General features: G+C 41.8%; 2 protein-coding genes across 6 annotated transcripts in view; both read left to right on the top strand.

Moving 5' to 3' along the window:
* ETNPPL (ethanolamine-phosphate phospho-lyase) overlaps nucleotides 1–18,557 on the top strand; it is a 339,765-nt gene that overhangs the window by 254,736 nt on the left and 66,472 nt on the right. The gene's annotated exons all lie outside the window — the stretch shown is intronic.
* LEF1 (lymphoid enhancer binding factor 1) overlaps nucleotides 1–18,557 on the top strand; it is a 54,019-nt gene that overhangs the window by 27,173 nt on the left and 8,289 nt on the right. Inside the window, exons 5-11 of one of the 5 annotated variants that reach the window (XM_052681777.1) lie at nucleotides 1,401–1,491; nucleotides 3,429–3,512; nucleotides 5,349–5,471; nucleotides 6,272–6,434; nucleotides 9,800–9,907; nucleotides 13,535–13,583; nucleotides 14,227–14,267. In XM_052681777.1, coding sequence (XP_052537737.1) covers nucleotides 1,401–1,491; nucleotides 3,429–3,512; nucleotides 5,349–5,471; nucleotides 6,272–6,434; nucleotides 9,800–9,907; nucleotides 13,535–13,583; nucleotides 14,227–14,261 — 653 coding nt within the window. In that variant the 3' untranslated portion in view covers nucleotides 14,262–14,267. Of the gene's footprint in view, nucleotides 1–1,400; nucleotides 1,492–3,428; nucleotides 3,513–5,348; nucleotides 5,472–6,271; nucleotides 6,435–6,625; nucleotides 9,397–9,799; nucleotides 9,908–13,534; nucleotides 13,584–14,226; nucleotides 14,268–18,557 lie in introns of those variants that run through there. The other 4 variants (XM_052681779.1, XM_052681776.1, XM_052681778.1 and 1 more) reach the window with 4 other exon arrangements.

Genomic DNA, 18,557 nt, shown 5'->3' with positions numbered 1-18,557 from the left:
GGGGCAAGGTCATGTCACTGCTCCTCAGGAGCATCAGCTGTCACCAAGGATGGGAGCTGGTCCCGTGTTTTGCCCTTTTCTAAATGCTCTGAAAGAGTGTTTGCTGTTACAAATCCTGGAATACATAAAATGTTCTCTCCTGTCAGCCACCAGCTGTTTTACGGCTCTGAAAAGACAACTGGCCAGACATTTGAGCCTCAGGCTGTGGTCCTAAGCCTGGCAACTTAGCTTTTGAGGCACCAAAAAAGACAGAGTTTGTAGTAACTGCCAGTGTTATTTTCTCTACTTTCCTGTACACAATCCCGAAAGATATTCCTCAGTTCATTTAATTAAATTCAGAAGATTTAAATGCAAGCTATGGGGTGGGGTGGGAAGGAATCAGTTGTGTCAATCTATAAAACCAAGTCTCAAGGTAGCACACACTCAATCTTGGGCATTCGGAGTGTCACTACATAAATATTTAATACCCTTTTAAAGCAGCTGATTTAACATGTGAAGTCGACTTAACACTTCCTTCTGCTTCAGTCTCCTCTTCCCCAAACATATTTAAATAAAACGATGTTCTTTGCGGCCTCTGCAACTGTAATTCCATGTCTCCTGGGGGCGTGAGTTTGAGGTGAAGAATGGAGACCAGAGGCCCTTGGGACCAGGATTAGCTTTAATCTTGAGGTGATTCTTACAATTGTAGGACTCTGTGTTCTGGGGAATGTGAGCTAATGGAACGTTTCTGATGGGACCCTTTATTTTTCCATGAAATACTACCAATGCAAAACAGATTGACCTTGGAGCCCACAGGAGTCAACTTGATGAAGAGCTTAGTTGGAGCTGGAGTGACAATTGGAAGCCAAATGAATCATATCAAGTGTGACCATTACAGGCCTGAAAATGATTCTTAATTAACCACTGATCCTCTGTGGTAACAAGTTTCCAAAATCAGTGAATCCATAAGGGAACCAGCGAAAACGTGCAAGTAGCAATTTACCTAATCTAATAGCTCTGCTGTGCTGCCTCTGACAATGCTTTATTTTTATTTTAGTTTGTCTTGCTTCATGCTGCTTGTTGGAGGAGTTCCTCAGGATTCTACTGGGTTTGGTAGAACCATTTAGAGGACAGTTTTGCCTAACTCACTTGGCAGGAAATCTAAACTTGTGCAGGTCCTTAGCCCAGACATTTATTGTGCCGTTCCACTTATTTTTCCCCCCATTGTTTCTATCTGAATTGCAATACTTATTTATTTTTTAAAAGGTGGTATGAGTGGCCTTTAACACTGACCAAACAAGTGGTTACTTCTCACCCAGAGCACTAATTCCGTCATAGCGTTGGCTGTTAGTTGTGAACGATAACTTGCACTTCAAGTATTTTGAGGTGAAAGTCATTCATTCTTCTGTACTCTTTAACAGGCATGTCCAGGCATCCTCCAGCTCCTGATATCCCCACCTTCTATCCCTTGTCTCCAGGGGGGGTTGGACAGATAACACCACCTCTTGGCTGGTAAGATCTTTTAGCTTCTTTTCAGACAAGGTGCATGTTTGTACCATCCGCTGGTGTTGAGTCAATTGCAGCATTAAAAAATAAGAATGTCATTGCAGTAAGAAATAACTATGTTATTTGAGTTTAAAAGATCAAAAAATGTTGATCTTTGAAATGAATTGAATCTGGTTTTTGAACACGTACAGAAATTGAAGTGTGTAGATTTCACTTTGAAGTCTTATGGCTCGGATTTGTGGCTCTTGGCATTTGGAAAGATAGCAGAAAACAGTTCTCAAGGAATTAAATGTAAATTTTTAATAAACAAAATTGCAATTACAGGAGGGAGGGGAGGTAAGAGAGAACTTTGAAGTGTGTGTGGTGGGGGGAATCTTGAAACTGCGCCAAAATGGAGAACAAACTTTTGTAATCTGCTGCTTCTTACAGTTTCTGTATGGAGAGAAGCCTCAGTTATTAGGAGACTTTGCTCTTCTTGCTAATATTAGCACTTGTAAGATCTTTCTGTGCCATTCAGAGTGTCATCTTCCTTTTGGAGGAAACACATGGTACTTTCAGAATGTAATCTATTTGGCAAGATGCTTCATGTCTGCTTGGAGTAGATACATACTCACTCCTCAGTTCTCTCAGAGCAGGGAATAAGTAAACAGAGCAACAGTTTCAGTGCTTTAGACTCCTTATCTTGACTAATCTGTGCCCACACAACGAGAGACGTAGATGTTCTTCATGTGTCTGTGTATGAGAGGAAAACATAATCCAGATGACAGCAGGCAGGGAAAGTAGAGACTATAAGATGGTTAAGCGCTGTGTTGCTGGCAAATCTTGCAGGAAGTGCCACATGCCTTTTTGGAGCAAATTGTTATCAGATACAAAACTAAAATATGGAAGCATCTGACTCCCCATTCATTGCTGCTAGGCTGACTCACCACCTCCACCACCAGCAGGCAGTTCCTGGCATTCATTTTCCAGATGTGGTCCATCATTTCTTTTGAATGGTTTCATGATGCAGAGGCTGGCAGGGAGGGGAGTGGCTTAACTGGAATGAGAAAGAAGAGGAGAGACAAGCTGTGATTTTACAAGGTTTGGGAGTGTGTACAGCAGTGCTCATTGACAACTGGATGTATCTGGCCATCCCTTATGCACCATGGCTTCCAGCTACCTCATGTGTGGAAGTGCAGCTGAGACTTCCTCCACTCCTTAAGCATTCCTGATTTCCAGTAATTTAGTCCAAGTATGAAACCGATATCCTGAACCCTACAAAGGCTGCTATCCATTTCTTTTCTCTCCACTTCTGGAAAGCTGATCTACCAGTGAGTAGCTCTTGGAACAGGATTGGCATGTGTGGTGATCTTGTTGGGCTGGTTCAGGTACTGGGGCTGAACTTGGTAAGGCTGAACTTTAAGTAGTCAGGGTGTACTTGTGTTGCTATTGGGCTTTTTGACATAGCAAGTATAGTTTCTTAGAAGAACTGGTCACTTGTTCCTCACTACAGAATACACAAATGAAGAAAGTCTTAAGATATCACAGACTTACGAAACTATTCAAAAGGTTTTCTAGGTTGGTAATTCATACTTTAGTGTTCTTGCACTGAACTACATTGGGAATATTTGGAACAAAATACCTCTTTTGTAAGAGCTAGTTAACCAAGTCTGATTGCAATGTTTCTAAAACTAGGTGCAAGGGGGTATGCACGTGTGTTATGGAGGAGGAAGGTTGGTTGTTTTGCTTTCCTCTCCAGTAGAAACCTGGACTGGGAATCTTTCATTAGCTAAGGAGAAGGTCCTAAGTATTCAAAGCTAATAAACACCTGAACACAGCAGAACTCAGGAAAATTTTGCCTGTTTTTGTTTCACCCTGAGTTCCCATCAAGTGCTTACAACTCTAGAGTTACTACTGAGTACCGTATCATATGATTGATGGGTTCCTTTCTTCTGTGACATCAGGCAAGGTCAGCCTGTATATCCCATCTCGAGTGGATTCAGGCAGCCCTACCCATCCTCACTCTCAGTCGACCCTTCCATGTCCAGGTAGGTGTAGGAGGTGAATGACTGACTGGGGAGTAACTGCTGGCATTAGAGGGCAAGTTGCTCTTCTGCTTGCATCTTGGTCTGCCTTTGCTTGCTTTTCAGTCAGCTAAAACTTTATGCATACATTTTTATTTAACATATTTGTGTATATAACAGTTTGCCTGGATCCCACACTGGTTTTATTCAGCATTTTCTTGGCAGTTTCTGAAGTATCACAATTAGGAGCACCAGTAAATTGTCAGCAATTAATTGATCTGTTTCATCTGAAATGAGTCATTGGTTCCTTTCTAGATGTAATATATAAAGTGCATACTTTGGTTTTACTCATACAAGTACGAAGCCAGGTGGATTGTTACTCTCATTCTGTAGTTTTATTTTCAAGGTTGTTGGTTATTAGTCTTGAATCATTTAGGTATCACTCCACAAAGAAACTTGCTCAGAAATAGATATTTCATAGCCCAATGCCATTAATGGCAGGGGATGCCAACACAGTGTGTTTGTGCTGGTGTGTGACTCAGGCACTGTGTCTTTATGTTAAGCGCAAGCAAGCAATGCTAACTGAGACTTGGCCATGACACACTCCAGTCCTCCTCTTCTCTGCTTTTGCACTCTGAAGACAGCTTCTGCATCCTGTGCTTGGTGTACACAAGGTTGCAATATACCATTCTTGTTTCTTTTGTGTGACCTGTAGAAGACACATCCTCTTGCACGGGGAAGTAAGACAGGCCACTTGATACGTGGTAGGTCCTCTTGCCTCTGTCTATGTGGCTGTCCCTTCATTTCTTTGCAGTGGAATGACAAGCATGCGCCCGCCAGGTGATTGGGAGGAAAAGCCACTCTTTCTCTGTAATAAAATTGCCTGATTTGGTTACAGGGCTTTATATTTGCTTTATTTTGATGAAGTGGAGGAAGAGACCAAAGGGACTAGAGAAAAGAGAGGCTGAATGCCATTCCTTAATCAGCACTCATTCAGCAAAGCTTTAGCGCATGAGCTTGCTTGTGATGTTACTGGGGCATTCCACCAATCCAAAGGCTAGCATGTAGATTTTTGTGTGACCTTGGGCTTGCAGAGCTTAGCACCCTGGAGGTCTGTCTCAGCCATCCTTGAGGAGGAACTGGGATAGCAGGGTGGGATGGTGGAGTTAGTGATGCAGTTTTGTTTTCTGTTTTCCTTGTACAGGTAGAAGGAAGGTTAATTTAGGACACAAATCTTTCTTTCTCTCTCTTTCTTTTTTTTTTTTTTTTTTTTAATTCTTTCTTCCAGAATGTAGGAATTTTTCATCAATATTAGTTTGTGAAGAAGACAATGAGCTTAGGTGAAGTGATGCTAAAATCTTTTAGTTTAAGTACTTTGCAAAGCAAGAGATTCTTTACAGACCTATCAGGGACTTCTTGAAAAGACTTATTCTTTTATTTTATTTGTTTCTGCATGGCAGTACCCTCTTTTGCATTGTCTGGTGGTGGATATTCTACAAGTGTTTATATCTTGGTGTGAAAATACAGTTTTTGGTTTAAAAAAGTGTATTTTTGTTGCTAATCAGTGCAACAGTACAGCCATTAAATGTTTCTGGTGTGCATTGATAAAACTACTTGCCTGAAAGGTAATAAAATAACTTCTTTAAAACCAAAATGGTGACTTTTTTTTTTTTTTTTTCCCTTGAATAAACTGGCTACAATGCACAGATCTCAGCCAAATATTTTTCACGCAGTCTTAAGGAATTGTCTTTCCATTGCAAGTTCTGTAGTGTTCGCATTCTTGGGCATCCCACTGCTGTCATATTTGTTTGATGCCTATCTTCAGTAGGGTTACAGACCTTCCTTTGTTTTCTCTTCTAGGTTTTCACATCACATGATTCCTGGTCCTCCAGGCCCTCACACAACTGGAATCCCTCACCCAGCTATTGTAACACCTCAAGTGAAACAAGAACATCCGCACAACGACAGTGAGCTAATGCATGTGTGAGTCTGCCTTTCTGTGCTAGCCCTTTATCTATAAATGCCAGAAAACTAACCCTATCTGAAGAAGAGTCAAGGTTAAAACAAAACAGCAACAAAAAAAAGCAGCAAGCAACTTACATGGCCTCTCTGAATATTAACTTTTCTCCTATAACTAGGAGAGTTAGCCTAGATGACCTTTAAAGGTCCCTTCCAACTCAAACAATTCTGTGATTCTAACATCGAAAAGAGATGAGGGTTACTGTTTTAGAAAAGTAATGATGCCATTTGTCATTCCAATCCAGCGCTCCTAAGCTATCAGTAGCAATCATTTTGATTGTATTATAATTGTGGATCTGTCTACATGAGGTTGGTGCCTGAGTATGAATTCCCAAGCTTTTTCTGGGAACAGTTTTAACTGTGAAATTTACTAGTAGAAAGCAGCATTTTTGCTTTCTTCTTCAAGGTCTCAGAAAGAAGTGGGTGAGGAGTTATCCTCCTGTGTAAAACAGTGTCCTGCCAGGATAGCAGATATAACCGTCAAAAAGAGAATTGAGATAGGTGATAAATTTGGAGCAGATTCACAGATCAAATATTATTTGCTAGAGAATGTCAACTTGACATCTACCTGAGTTTTACGTTCAGTCAGTTCTCTAAAAAGACATGAAAGGGGGCGAGACATGACCACTGAAATCCAGATTCTTACCAGTTATTTGCTACTGTAACCACTGATTGGAAATTTCCATTGGGTTTGGGCTTTTTTTAGGCTGAAGGTAAATAGATGCTTTTTTTCCCTCTTTCCCCCTTCCCCCACCACGTTTTAGGAAGCCTCAGCACGAACAGAGAAAAGAACAAGAGCCAAAAAGACCTCATATTAAGAAACCTCTGAATGCTTTCATGTTGTACATGAAAGAAATGAGAGCGAACGTTGTAGCAGAGTGTACTCTGAAAGAAAGCGCAGCTATCAACCAGATTCTTGGCAGAAGGGTATGTACAGAAGGGTGTGTGTGCGCTCACGGGTGCTGCTAATTTGTGTGTTTCCCTTTAGTGAGTGTGATGGCTCGCTTTCTGCTTGAGGTGCTAACTAATGTGCAACTATCAAATTAGCTGTAGAAGATAAAACAGGTGACTAAAAATAAAAGCAGTGACTTGATTTTTTTTCTTTTCTTTGGAGTTAGTCTCATCATCCAATTGATGTCTGTTCCATTCGTGTCACATGTCAGCACCTCAGGCGAGAAATACTCTCATCCACACGTGGAAGGAACATTCAGATCACCTTCTAGGTCCTCCTTTAGGCTGGCATCCATCAGGAGGGGCTCATTCAAAGATAAGTGCTGAATGCCAACAGAGATAGAAGTGAAAAATGAATGCGGTGCAGGTCTGGCTGTAAAAGCATGGAGACTGGGAGGGACCTGAGGAAGTCATTCAGTCCCACACGTGCTCTACAAGCACTGGTTTCCTCAGCTTTCTCAGGGACTTCTCAGAGTCTCAGGGACTCAGATGTTGACTGAAGTCACCAGCCGAATACTGATGGTCACAGCACATGTCCCAGAGTCTCTCAGTAGCCTTGCTGAGAGCCATTTGCTTTTGTGGCACTGTAGGCTTGTTTTCTCCTATCCATGCGCTGAAAAATGAAGGCCAACCCACAATTACAAACTTGATGCTCAGTGTAAGTATTGTTAAGTATTACATAGTGTTGAGTATTGTTCTTCCAAAGGGAATGCAGCATAGATAATCACCCATTTTAGCACCAAAATTTTAAAAACCAAAAATTTAAAAAGAGACAACATTTGTAATAGCAAGTATGGATTCTTCAAATTGCCTTGCTCAGTGAACGCTTTTTTTTGACCACTTGTTAGGTCAGTATCAAGAGGCTCTAAAACTCCCTGGAAGCCCTGTGCTTCCAAGTGGGAAGTCAGAACACAATTTTAGCCCTCTGAAGATTTTTTTCTCCCTCTCAAACAATGCAAAAATTTCTTGTTACTTATCCTGGTTCCTTTGGTTCTTCTTTCTCTCTGATGTTTTTGTTGCTTCTTCTTAAATGACATCTCAATGCTTATATCTTCCATTCTTGCATGCAGCTTCCTATGATTGTATTTTCATTCTCATTCTCTTAGTGATTCGTCTTAGTTGCTGAGTATGTCTTGGCCTGAATGATGGCAGTGGCCTATGTGTCTCCATTTTGCTAATGAATCAAACCTCACTGCTCTGCTCAATGCTTTTTCCATTGCTTTGACTTTTGTTTCCGTAAAAGTACTTCAGGTTCTGTGGTACAAATGTACTTCTTATCCCGTATAATTGCTTGGAGATTAATTATTGTCAAACGTTTTGTTTTCAGTCATCCTCTTCCCTGTTCTCTGTACTCTGTGCCACTTTGGAACAGGAGCCTCTGTACTCAGGAGCTGACACCTTGCGTGCTGCTGAGCCCTCTGATGCCATCATTTAGTCAGAAAGTCCAACGTAGGAAATCCTCATCTTTAAACAAGGAGAGCTTCTTTCTCTCCTCCCACCCCTATGCCTCTGGTTCTAGGTCTTAGCTCAGCACTTCTTCACACCCAGCAATGGTCAAAGCATAAAACACTCTCAGTGAAATGGTGGCCTTACACGCCTTCCAGGTCTGCAGTATGGAAGGATGCCAACTTCTAAGAAAAAGCCTTCTAACCCAGAGCTTTCTCTGCATGTTTTGGAATCCCAGTTTTGCTCTTCACCAGCTCAGAGGGTTTTAAATGTAGGCACTGAAGCCAAAAAGAAATGAAAGACTATCAGCATTGCCATACAAGGAGCAGTTTTGTAACTCTAAGAACAAGTGACACTAGAAAATGGAGAAGAATGGGCCAGGCAGCTACAGAAAAACTCCATATAACCTGTAAAAACTTCCAACAATATGCTGAGTGGAAAATTAAGTTTCCATTCTTAGACATTTTACCTTTACATTTCTGGTAAGGCAGCTGTTCTCTGTCTGTCCTCTTGGTACCAGCGAACTATATCTGTAGAAAAAGAGGGTGTCACCTTATCTTATTTTCTTGAGGTTTTTCACTTCATTCACACTGAACCAGAAATGTTCCACCTGTCACAGAGGCAGACTGACCCTTCTTGTCTCATACTGAAATTTGGCTGCCTCAGTTGCTTGTGTGGAATTTGTTTCACAGTTGTAACTGGGCTTTTGTTGCATTACCTGATGTTGACTGCTTAGACACAAGTTAAAAATGCTCAGAACCTTCCAGTTTTGGAATGCATGTGTGGAGTATGAGAGCTGCAAATAGGCTGAGCTGCTCTGCTCTCAGTAACACATCGAACTTGCCAAGTCAAGGCAGACCAGCCCTGTAGTTCACATCTTCTGACATATAACAAAACGGTATTGAAAATCAGATGTGATTGGACCTGAAATCGTGATTCTGTAAATTATTCTTGCATGAGTGCCTCACTGATTTCATGTCTGTGTTTTTAGTACCTTTCTTTTTATAATGCATCCTGCATCACTATCGCTGTCTGTCCCAGTGCACGTCGTCGATGTCAAACAAGACACTGAAAGCTGCAGCAGTGAACCTGCTTCTAACTAAAACTCCCTTTGTCTTTTTGGCTCAAGTCTATTATAGATGTTTCAACAACTACAAAATGATTAGGTACCATGGTGCCTTTTCCCCTGTGCAGGGTTTCAGTTTAGTTTGTTGTTTTTTAAATTAGGTAAAAAGAGCAGGAAATTTATCCCTTATTGGCCACAGAGGTCAACTTGTCATTTGGAATACTACAGTTCTGTGGAGTTTGTTTCTTAGAAACTTTTTGCAGTTGCCATTTTCTCCTGTTACAACCACAAGAAAGTGGAAGGCGGGTACCTTGGAGCACGATGTGGAGAAGTTGATCTTAGAACAGGAGCCTGTTGATGCTTTGAGAGCCCTTTGTGACAATGAAGACCTGCATGCAGCTGCTTCAAAGCAAGACAGCAAACCCTTCTGTGCTGGGGAGCTCAGTGCCCTTTAAAAGCAGCACGAACCTGCTGGTTTTTGTCAAGAACTAGAATATTTTTTGCTTTTGTGGTTTTTGTCAAGAACTAGAATATTTTTTGCTTTTGTGTATGCCTGTGTCATGTTGGGAGAACATGGTTCTTTGAACGGATTATACGGTTAGCCCTGTTTCCATAAGTGATTTTTGTCTTGCTCAAGGCAGTTGGCAGTTACAGAGTTGACAAATGCCTGAAAGTTGTTTAATAAACATGGGTGCTTGTAACTGCTAATGAATTTCATTTTTGCAATGGAGAAGGACCAAATCAAAGTCACAAAAATACTTGTTCGTGTCATCTGTTGCTTAAGTATGAGTTATTTCCTGGTCTAATGCTGTGTTTATTTGGCTTACAGTGGCATGCTCTCTCTCGTGAAGAACAAGCAAAATATTATGAACTAGCTCGTAAAGAAAGGCAGCTACACATGCAGCTTTATCCAGGCTGGTCTGCAAGAGACAACTACGTAAGTCGCTTTCTTCAAGGTTGTTTTCAAAGTAACTTCCTTCTTTTTCTTTTTTGACATGTAGCTCGTGGAAAGCTCTGATAAGAAGGGATGGTGGGCAAACATAAGACTGGTATTTGTTTGCACTTCATACATCTAGAGATTCGGAGATGTTGTTGTTGTTGAGATGCATCTTACGATGGTCACTATTTTTGAGGGGAAAATTTAACACAGAAAGTTCTTCTAAGCAGTCTGAAAGCTGAACTTTCCATAATGTCATGTGATTACTTTATATCCAGAAATCTTCTGAGCTAAAAAAAAAGGGGTACCTCCCTTTCAGGAGAACAAAAGCCAGGGGAATTGCTGCACGGTGAACTTTAGTTGAAAGTAATTCAGGATGGTCCATGTCTGAAATAAAGCCTGGAAGACCTGTATAAATAAACCTTACAATAGATTTTGCTTTTATACAATTCAGAAAAGCTAAAAAATTTAACAAAGTTTTTTTTTTAACACTCATTTTTTATAATTAAATATCAAACAAGCACTACTGTCACACTGCATTGGCTCACACTACGCAACTACACAATTGTTCTCCCTATGAGCAGTCAGGGGAGTTGGGTGTTACATAGTTCGAAAGCCACAGTCCTTAGAGACTGACCCCAGCCCAAGATCTTGGCTCCTTTCTGTCCCCTATCAAATGGACATTTACTGTGATAGGAAGTGTACACAATGTATCTGGCTTAGTTTCCCATCTGTATTGGGTGGACAATAGCATTTTCTGTTTCAGTGATGTCTTCTGGATGTTGAAGATTTTGAGACACCTGAATGCAGCATTAACAGGGACTGCAGAAGTACCCAACATTTCCAATGCAGCACAGTGACTGCTCAGCTTAAACAAAGTTTTTTGTTGTAAGCCTGAGTCTCTAAGGGAGATTTTTGGCATGGAAAGTATTGACACAGAAACTGTGTGATCATCTGTGAAGCAAAAGCCTTGGTCTTGCTCACATCCATGCCCAGTTCTGTAAGCACAGATGTTGCTGTAAGCACTGGCAGCCTGTTTCTGTCTGTTTTATAGTCTTTTTTCCTAGCACATGAGCTGTCATGACCTTATGCAGGTGGGGTTTATTTCAAGTAACCAAGACCATGTCAACAGATCTGTTTTGAAATGCACCTGGGAACAAACACAGCCTTGCTGAAACATCTCTGCAGCAAGAGGACTTCAGTTGTCTTGAAATTACTTGCTGGAAAATCAGAGTACTTCACAGCGGTGCCAGCTCACGCTTTACTTGCCCTCAGCTTTCCCTGTGGTGGTTGGCCTTTAAAGCGCCAGAAAGGTGCCTTTTGGTAGCTTACATTTACCTAGGGAACAGTGACTGTCCTGTGATGGTCAGGCATATTGGCTTCACGAACCCAATGTATTTTGCCACAGCACACACCACATGCACATACAGCATGAGCAGTGGGCCTGCTGTTTCTTACACACACTGACAGACATTTTGAGGGTATAAGATGGCACACAAGAATTCTCTCTTTGATGTGCTTCCTACTTATATCCTGTGTAGCAGTGCAGCTCTGACGTGCTCCAGTCCTATATATTACAGCTAGCGTTCCTCCCGCAGCCCTCTCTGCCTCTCCAGAAATGCCAGCACTTGTTGCAGCAGTGGTGAGAAGGCGATCAGAGTTGATCGCAGTTTGTCACTGAATCCTTTTGGGGTCTAAGTCATCATAATTTTCCTTCTTTTTTGCCAACTTGCAGTCAAAAATGACACTATTGATTTAGCAGAGAGATTGTTGCAGTATTTTCAAAGTTAAAAGTGACTTGGAGATGACTTATGTTGTCAATTTTTGGGTACTTATTAATGTTTTTTATTACTGACATCCAACGCAGTCCCTCCACGTGTCACAAGCTACTTCTTTTGGGAATGCTGACAATTAGCTTTCAGCTCAGCCTTTTCCTTTTATCCTTTAAATTCTGATATCGTAGATGGATCTCAAATCAGCTCTCAGGACATTTCAGTATGCAGTACAGTGAAAAAGCATTGTCCGGGTGCTTACATGATAAAGCACGTTGCTTTAAATTTCCCTGAGCTCCACAAATCTGCTTTGTGATTCCTTGCTGTGGTTCTGTCTTTGGGAGCTCATTCACAAGGTGTTGCCCAGTCCAGCTGCCAGCCTCAGGAGCTCCTCTGGTGTGGAGGACATGGGGGGATAGCAAGTTACACTCCCACACACTGCCTCTGCAGCAAGGTTTGCCAGAGCTCATCTGCTAGAGCCTCTCCTGCAGCCTGAATGCTTTCTTAAAATATATGTGGATATGACTTTTCATTTTTTCTTTCTTTTCTTTTCCATTCTTTGTTTCTCTCTCTTCTTTTTTACTTTTCATTTCTTCTCCTTTTTTCTTTCTTTTCTTTTCTTCTCTTCCTTTTCCTTTTCCTTTTCCTTTTCCTTTTCCTTTTCCTTTTCCTTTTCCTTTTCCTTTTCCTTTTCCTTTTCCTTTTCCTTTTCCTTTTCTCCTTTTGCCTTCCCTTCCCTTCCCTTCCATTCCCTTCTCTTCTCTTAGTTCTCTTTTCTTTTCTCTTTTTCTCTTTTCTCTCCTTCTCCATCTCCTTCTCCTTCTTTCCATTTCCCTTTCCCTACCCTAACCCTTTCTCCCCTTCCTTTTCCCCTTTCCTTTCCTCTTCGCCTGCCCTTTTTCCTGCCTTTTTTTTCCCCCCCTTTTCCCTTCTCCCTTTTCTCTTCCCTTTCCTTCTCTTTTCCCTCAGTAAAAAGCTGTGACTGAGAAGACTGCAAATACAGAGCAATAAGGAGAAGTCATGTGGAAGAATGTCAGGGTGGCAATTAGGGCGATACAGGATGACTGAGGTTTAAAATTGTGGGTCTGAGCTGATCCTTTGTTCTCTGACAGCCCATGCGACCCAGGCACTCTGGCCTTTTTGATAGCCGGGGGCGTGAGGGAAGGCTGATTCTGTGTGTGGGTTGGCACGATGGCTGTGCTGACACACTGGTGCCAGCGTGGTGGCCAAGACAGACAGCTGCCTGGCGGCCATTCCTGTCCTGCCCTCACTCACGCTGAGGCCTCTCACTGCACACCAGCCTGTTATTTGTGTGGGACACTCCTCACTGCAGGCATGGCCATACAAGACTTGGCTTTTGTTAAGATACAGGCATTATCAGAACGGTTGTAGTTGGCTGGTTTGCACCCTGGGGGCAAGTTGTGGTTGTCCTAGGTATTTTCAGCACCCTGTCTGCTGTTGCCATGTATTACAGTGTGAGTATCTGTATGTGTGAAGAAATCTTGTAAGACTCATAAATTAGGATATCAGCATATGTGTCATCAGTTTATTAAGCATGAGAAGTCTTTTAGATGCTTGCGGCTGCCAGTGTTAGTTGAAGAGGTGCCAGAAATTGTAACTCCGTTTAGATACAAAAATGTGTATTGCTCGTGTGCATATTTCTCCTTAGATACTGGGAGCAACGCCCTCATTACCACTGAAACAGTGAAAGGTTTAGCTACCCCCAAAACAATTGTGTTTTTTTCCTAACTGCTTTCTCAGTGTCCAGATAGCTTTTCTTTCTATGGTGTGAGGCAAGGAGGGCAAAAATACAATGTTTGTATGTGACGGTGTGGTAACATCACCTGTTTTGCAGGGGAAGAAAAAGAAGAGGAAGAGAGAAAAGTTGCAGGAATCAGCATCAGGTAGGCCGTGTCCAGCTCTTACGTAGTACTTACATCACCTGTATTTCAGAAACCAAGGCTCACACTATTTAATTTTTACACGCTGCTCTCTAACGCTTGCTTCTGATCTTCTTTAAAAGTTACTTCACTTTGAATGTGAGCTTGTAAAAATGCACACAGAACGTGTTTCCTTTCCTTTACGCCTTTCCTGACTACACAACATCTGTGTCTGAAGTTACTCGTTGCTGCAATTGCTGTCGTGCTTTACTTTACCTTTGCTTTTCTCCCCAGTCAGTGTTGCATCATCCTTAGACTCAACCTCTCAAATGTCGCGTGGGATTACTGGACGCTGAAAAGTTCACACTGACCTTTTTGTAGCTACTTTAGTTTTTATCAACCATATTTTACGTTTCTGCGTACACTAACAGCTGCCTGGTAGGCTGGCTAAAAGCATCAGTGAGGTCTCCTCTTTGCCTTTAAAATACAGCAAGAGAAACTGTTTCCCCCAACAAAAATGGCTGGTATAAGAACCATGAAAAGAAAAACGAAAAAATAAAAACACACACCAAAAAAAAAAAAATGTTATGCTGTAGCAAACAAACTTATTTGGAATGTGCAAAAACTCTGTAACAGAAATTTGTTAAAGGAAAACAATCTTCTACAGGTACAGGCCCCAGAATGACAGCTGCCTACATCTGAAGCATGGTAAGAACATCTCTAAAGCTTTCCTGATAAAACTGATTTGTAAAATGAGCTTTCTTATCAATTTTCTGCAATAATATGGATTTAGCAAAAATGGCAGAAGTATCATATCCCAAAGCTAATGTTACTTCAACTTCTGATGGTTTTTATACCGGCTATCAATAGATTATTATCAGGTGTTCACCATTTCACTTCTTAACCTCAGTATTTCCAAACTGACCGTACCTCACTGACTTGCTGAAGTCTGCCTTTGAAGCACAGGGTTGGGTTTATTAAGCAGTGCAAATCATCCCAGCCAGCAGAATGCTGCAGTTCCCAACACGTGGGCTAGAAGCTGGCTTTGGAGCGCGTTTTCTGTGCTGACACTGGCTGGCTGGGCACACCGTTCTTGTAATTTATTCACCTGTATACTAACAACATACCTGCTAAGAACATGGGACTGTGTTCCAGTTGTATCAAAAATGTCTCCCTTGACTGCACAGCAATATTTTGTCAGAGTGGGGTTCTTTTTGTTGTAGTTCCGGTGTGTGTTTTCTCTCTTCATATCATCTTCGAGGAGGGCGAAGGGAGTCGTTGTTACACATAGGCAGTAACACCGCCAAGCTGGGCTGTGAGAGCACACAGAAAGATTCTTATTTCTCAGTGTTTGTGTTGGAAGGCTGGTTTTTGTCCTCCTGCCAGTGAGATATGTTTTCTAGTAGGAGTGGAGTTCATTTAAAATAATAGTGACTTCCACACAGTCTAATTAACCCACACTGCTCTTGGGAGATCCCTGAGAGTTCCAGGAGCCGTGCAAAAGTAACACTCTCTACACATCTGTATGCATTAGGAATGAAATGGGTTCTTTCTCTCCACTCCTCTGACTTGTCTGACCACCCAATCCCCTTGGCACCTGGAGCAGTCTGCAAAGTGGCCTCCTGCTGCCTCCCCCTCCGCTCTGACTTCCAGCCAGGGGAAGCCACGCTGGCTTTGCTCTGTGCAGAACGGCACCCAGCAGCCAGGCAGCACAGCTCAGGTCTCTTCTGTGCTTCAGCCTTGAGTTTACCATTGGTACTTCAGATTAGGTGCCCTGGACCATGTTTGTTTTGAGTATTTTTTCCCTTCAATGTTAATGCAGTACCAATGAACATCACATGTATGATGGGCAATCATTTTAACATTGTGTTTGGGCATTTTTGTGTTGGCATATCTGAGTTAATGCACAGAAACTCATTAGAACACCATTAAGTTTAGCATGACAGGTAAAATCTGAGAAATGTTTGGTTTCTTGGACACATTACAATTAAGGAATGGCTGCTTTGCCTACACTGAACTACTCTTACTAAAGTCTCTTTGCATTTTCTATAGTAGAAATAGAAGATGAGGAATGTTCTGAGTATGTGGGCTTTCTTTTCTTTACCTTCCACCCCCCTTCCTCCCTTCCGTTGAGCTCTGTAGTAGTGTGGAAACTGTTGTGATATCTGTGTGTCCTCACACAATGTACACAATGAAGTGTGAGAATAGCAGGCATCTTCTCCCACTGACTGGGAAGGTGCTGTGGGCTCCATATTTGCGTGCATCAGTGGCCTCACAAACATTGGATGCTGAGTGAATGACTGTATGTCTCCACTGAGACATACAGATATGCTCTAGCTGGAAGGAAAAGCACAGAATGAATTAGGGAACCTGAATAGGCCAGACTTCAAAGTGAACTTCTGAAGGTTAAGACTATTGCCCTTTGCAAGCCTAATCCAAGGAATGTTTTGCCCACAAGCGTAATATTTTACCAGGCCCACAGCAGAGCTGTTGTAGTCTTCACTGGATGGAGATGATAAATTTGGGAATGCCTTCCAGTGAGCACAAAGAGCTCTTGGAGACAGGAAAACATGGGCTTCCTTACTCGTATGGCTGGTGTAAGGAAGAGGGGGAAGGAGGTGGGAGGTCTGGGAAGGAGACAAGCGTTCTGTTATCTGAGAAGAATCAGAAATGAGTAGGTGGCAAGACCAAAGAAAGAATCTCGAGATGCGGCACAAAGGAGATGAGCCAGAGCTGTAATTACGGTGACGTGAGAAGGATGAAATGGTGGGAGGGCTATGTGGTGGGATGTTCAGAGGGAAGTAACGGAAGAGACATGCAAACAGAAATGATTTAAGAGACTGTGAAAGTTTGGGTTGGTTTTTTTTTTTTTTTTTCGGTCCATGAACGCTACAGGACGTAAGTGATTTTTAAGATAGACCTCCAATCAGCTTTTTGGCTTGCTTATCATTTGAGCAGTGAAATCAAGATGGTAGCATAAGTTGCTCCTCTTCTCAGAGTTGTACACAACAGCGAGCTCCTTACGGCTTCACTGCCATAGTTAGGATTTAACTGAGCTCCACTGTGCTCTCCAGCCTGCATTTGTAAAAGTGCTTTAATATTAGAGAGTTTTAGGAATGCTGTGACCTGGTACTCTAGCCCTAGGTAACTTACCCTGGAATACTCCAAAGCATGTGGCCATTCTTGAAGAGCTGCAGAACTGTCCCCATTTGTCTTTGGTTCACACAGCCCAACACAATACTGTATACAGTGCTCAAAATAACTTGCATTTATTGAAGAAGTATCCCTTCTTACCTCCTTCTAAAGTCAACTGAGAGTAGCATAAGACCAACAATGATAAAAATGAGTTTGGGAGAGGCCAGGAAGAAAGGGAAACGAAGAGAGCTAAGACAATGTAAAAACTGCCTGTTGAGTACCTTTCGGAAAGGTGGGGTGCTTTTTGTTTTAAACACAGCTTGTAAGTGGGAGCAGTTCTATGTCAGAAGTGATGATTTCTGATTCCCTGCTTTGACCTTTGAGAAGAAAAACTGATACTGTAGCATCTCATGGCTATTTATAAATCATTGAGGAAGTTGAAGGGTGCTAACAAAAATCCCCCTAATAAATAGTTAACTTTTACTGACTTGCAGTGTAGGGTAATTACAAAAAGCAACATCGTTTGACATGTGGCAGGATGCAATTGGGAAGTCCTCACAAGCTACATTATTTAACATTGTGTTTTGGCATATCTTCAAGGGCTAGTAAGAGCGATAGGGAAGTGTAACAGACATTTGAAAACCTGTGAGAAGTGTATATGTGGCTTGCAGAATGCAATCACAATTAGCACTTAGATTGGCTAAGTTTTCACAAAGAAGGTAACTTGACTAATGTTGATTCAGAATCAGAAGCACTTAGAAGGATCAGATTAAGAATGTTTAATTTGAAACAATGAATAACCTGTAATATTTCAAATCTACTAGATGGAAATTAAAGCCTAAATTCTGTGCAGGAGAAAATTTGGATGGTGTTGTAAGAAGAAGTCTATGGTTGGTTTATCTTTTGCTTGCAACTTAGAAGCAAAAGAGTTAGGTTGTGAAAGAGTATAAAGTGGAATGATCTACAGCAAGCATAGACTGTGGAAAAGAACCATCCGATGACTGCGGTCGTCGTTGACCATGAGCTTCTAGCCACTGGCCTAGATAAGAGATGCAGAGGGAACGTGGTACCTTGTTTTCTGAGGCATATGTTTAATAACATGGCTTGTCCTGTGCTCTTGAAATTCCTGCTAGTTGTTTTTTTCATTTCAAACTACTCTTGCTCCAATACATAGCCCTTTCCTGTTGGGAAACTTGACACAGCCTGGAGGGTCTGTGCAGAAGTCAGCGTTTGTAGTGATGGTGGTGCAGGGACTTGTCCTGGTTTGCTTTAAGATACACATGTGATGATCCATGTTTCCCTGTTCCCTATTCTGCCTATAAATAGAATTCTTCAAAATAGACAAGAGGTCAGGAAAGAAAAGCTCCAAATGTGTCACCTTCTGTCACCTGAGAGAAAAGCAAAAAGGGCACCTCAACAGCAGGGCGTTCCCTTGTCCCAAGCAGGATTAACTGTGACTAACTACTACTGAAAGCAATTAGTTTGCTGCTTTCCCCCTCAGACTGTGTGACTACTACAGTATAGCATCTTACAGTAGTTAGAGTGACTGGCGCAGACATGGCCTCTTTGATGGCTAATGCTTCACGAAGCTTCTCCCAGCTTCAGAAAAAGTCACAATTTGGGCCACGTTGGCTATAACATATCTGTAATCACTGGAGGAATTTATAAAAAGGAAAATGAGGAGAGTGAAAAACAAAGAACATTTGATGGGTTTAAATACTTAAATTATCAAAACAGTTACTAACTACAGTTAACTTCAACCTTTTAGAAATTTTCAAAGACAAGGGGTATGGCCCTCACACAGGGCTGTATATATATCCCCTCCTGCAACTATTTTCAACCTAACGCTGATCCATCCAGGGC

This window comes from Tympanuchus pallidicinctus, unplaced genomic scaffold, assembly GCF_026119805.1.
Source record: "Tympanuchus pallidicinctus isolate F22 unplaced genomic scaffold, pur_lepc_1.0 scaffold2, whole genome shotgun sequence".
Taxonomy (NCBI): Eukaryota; Metazoa; Chordata; class Aves; order Galliformes; family Phasianidae; genus Tympanuchus; species Tympanuchus pallidicinctus.
This window is presented reverse-complemented; position numbering and strand designations above follow the sequence as displayed.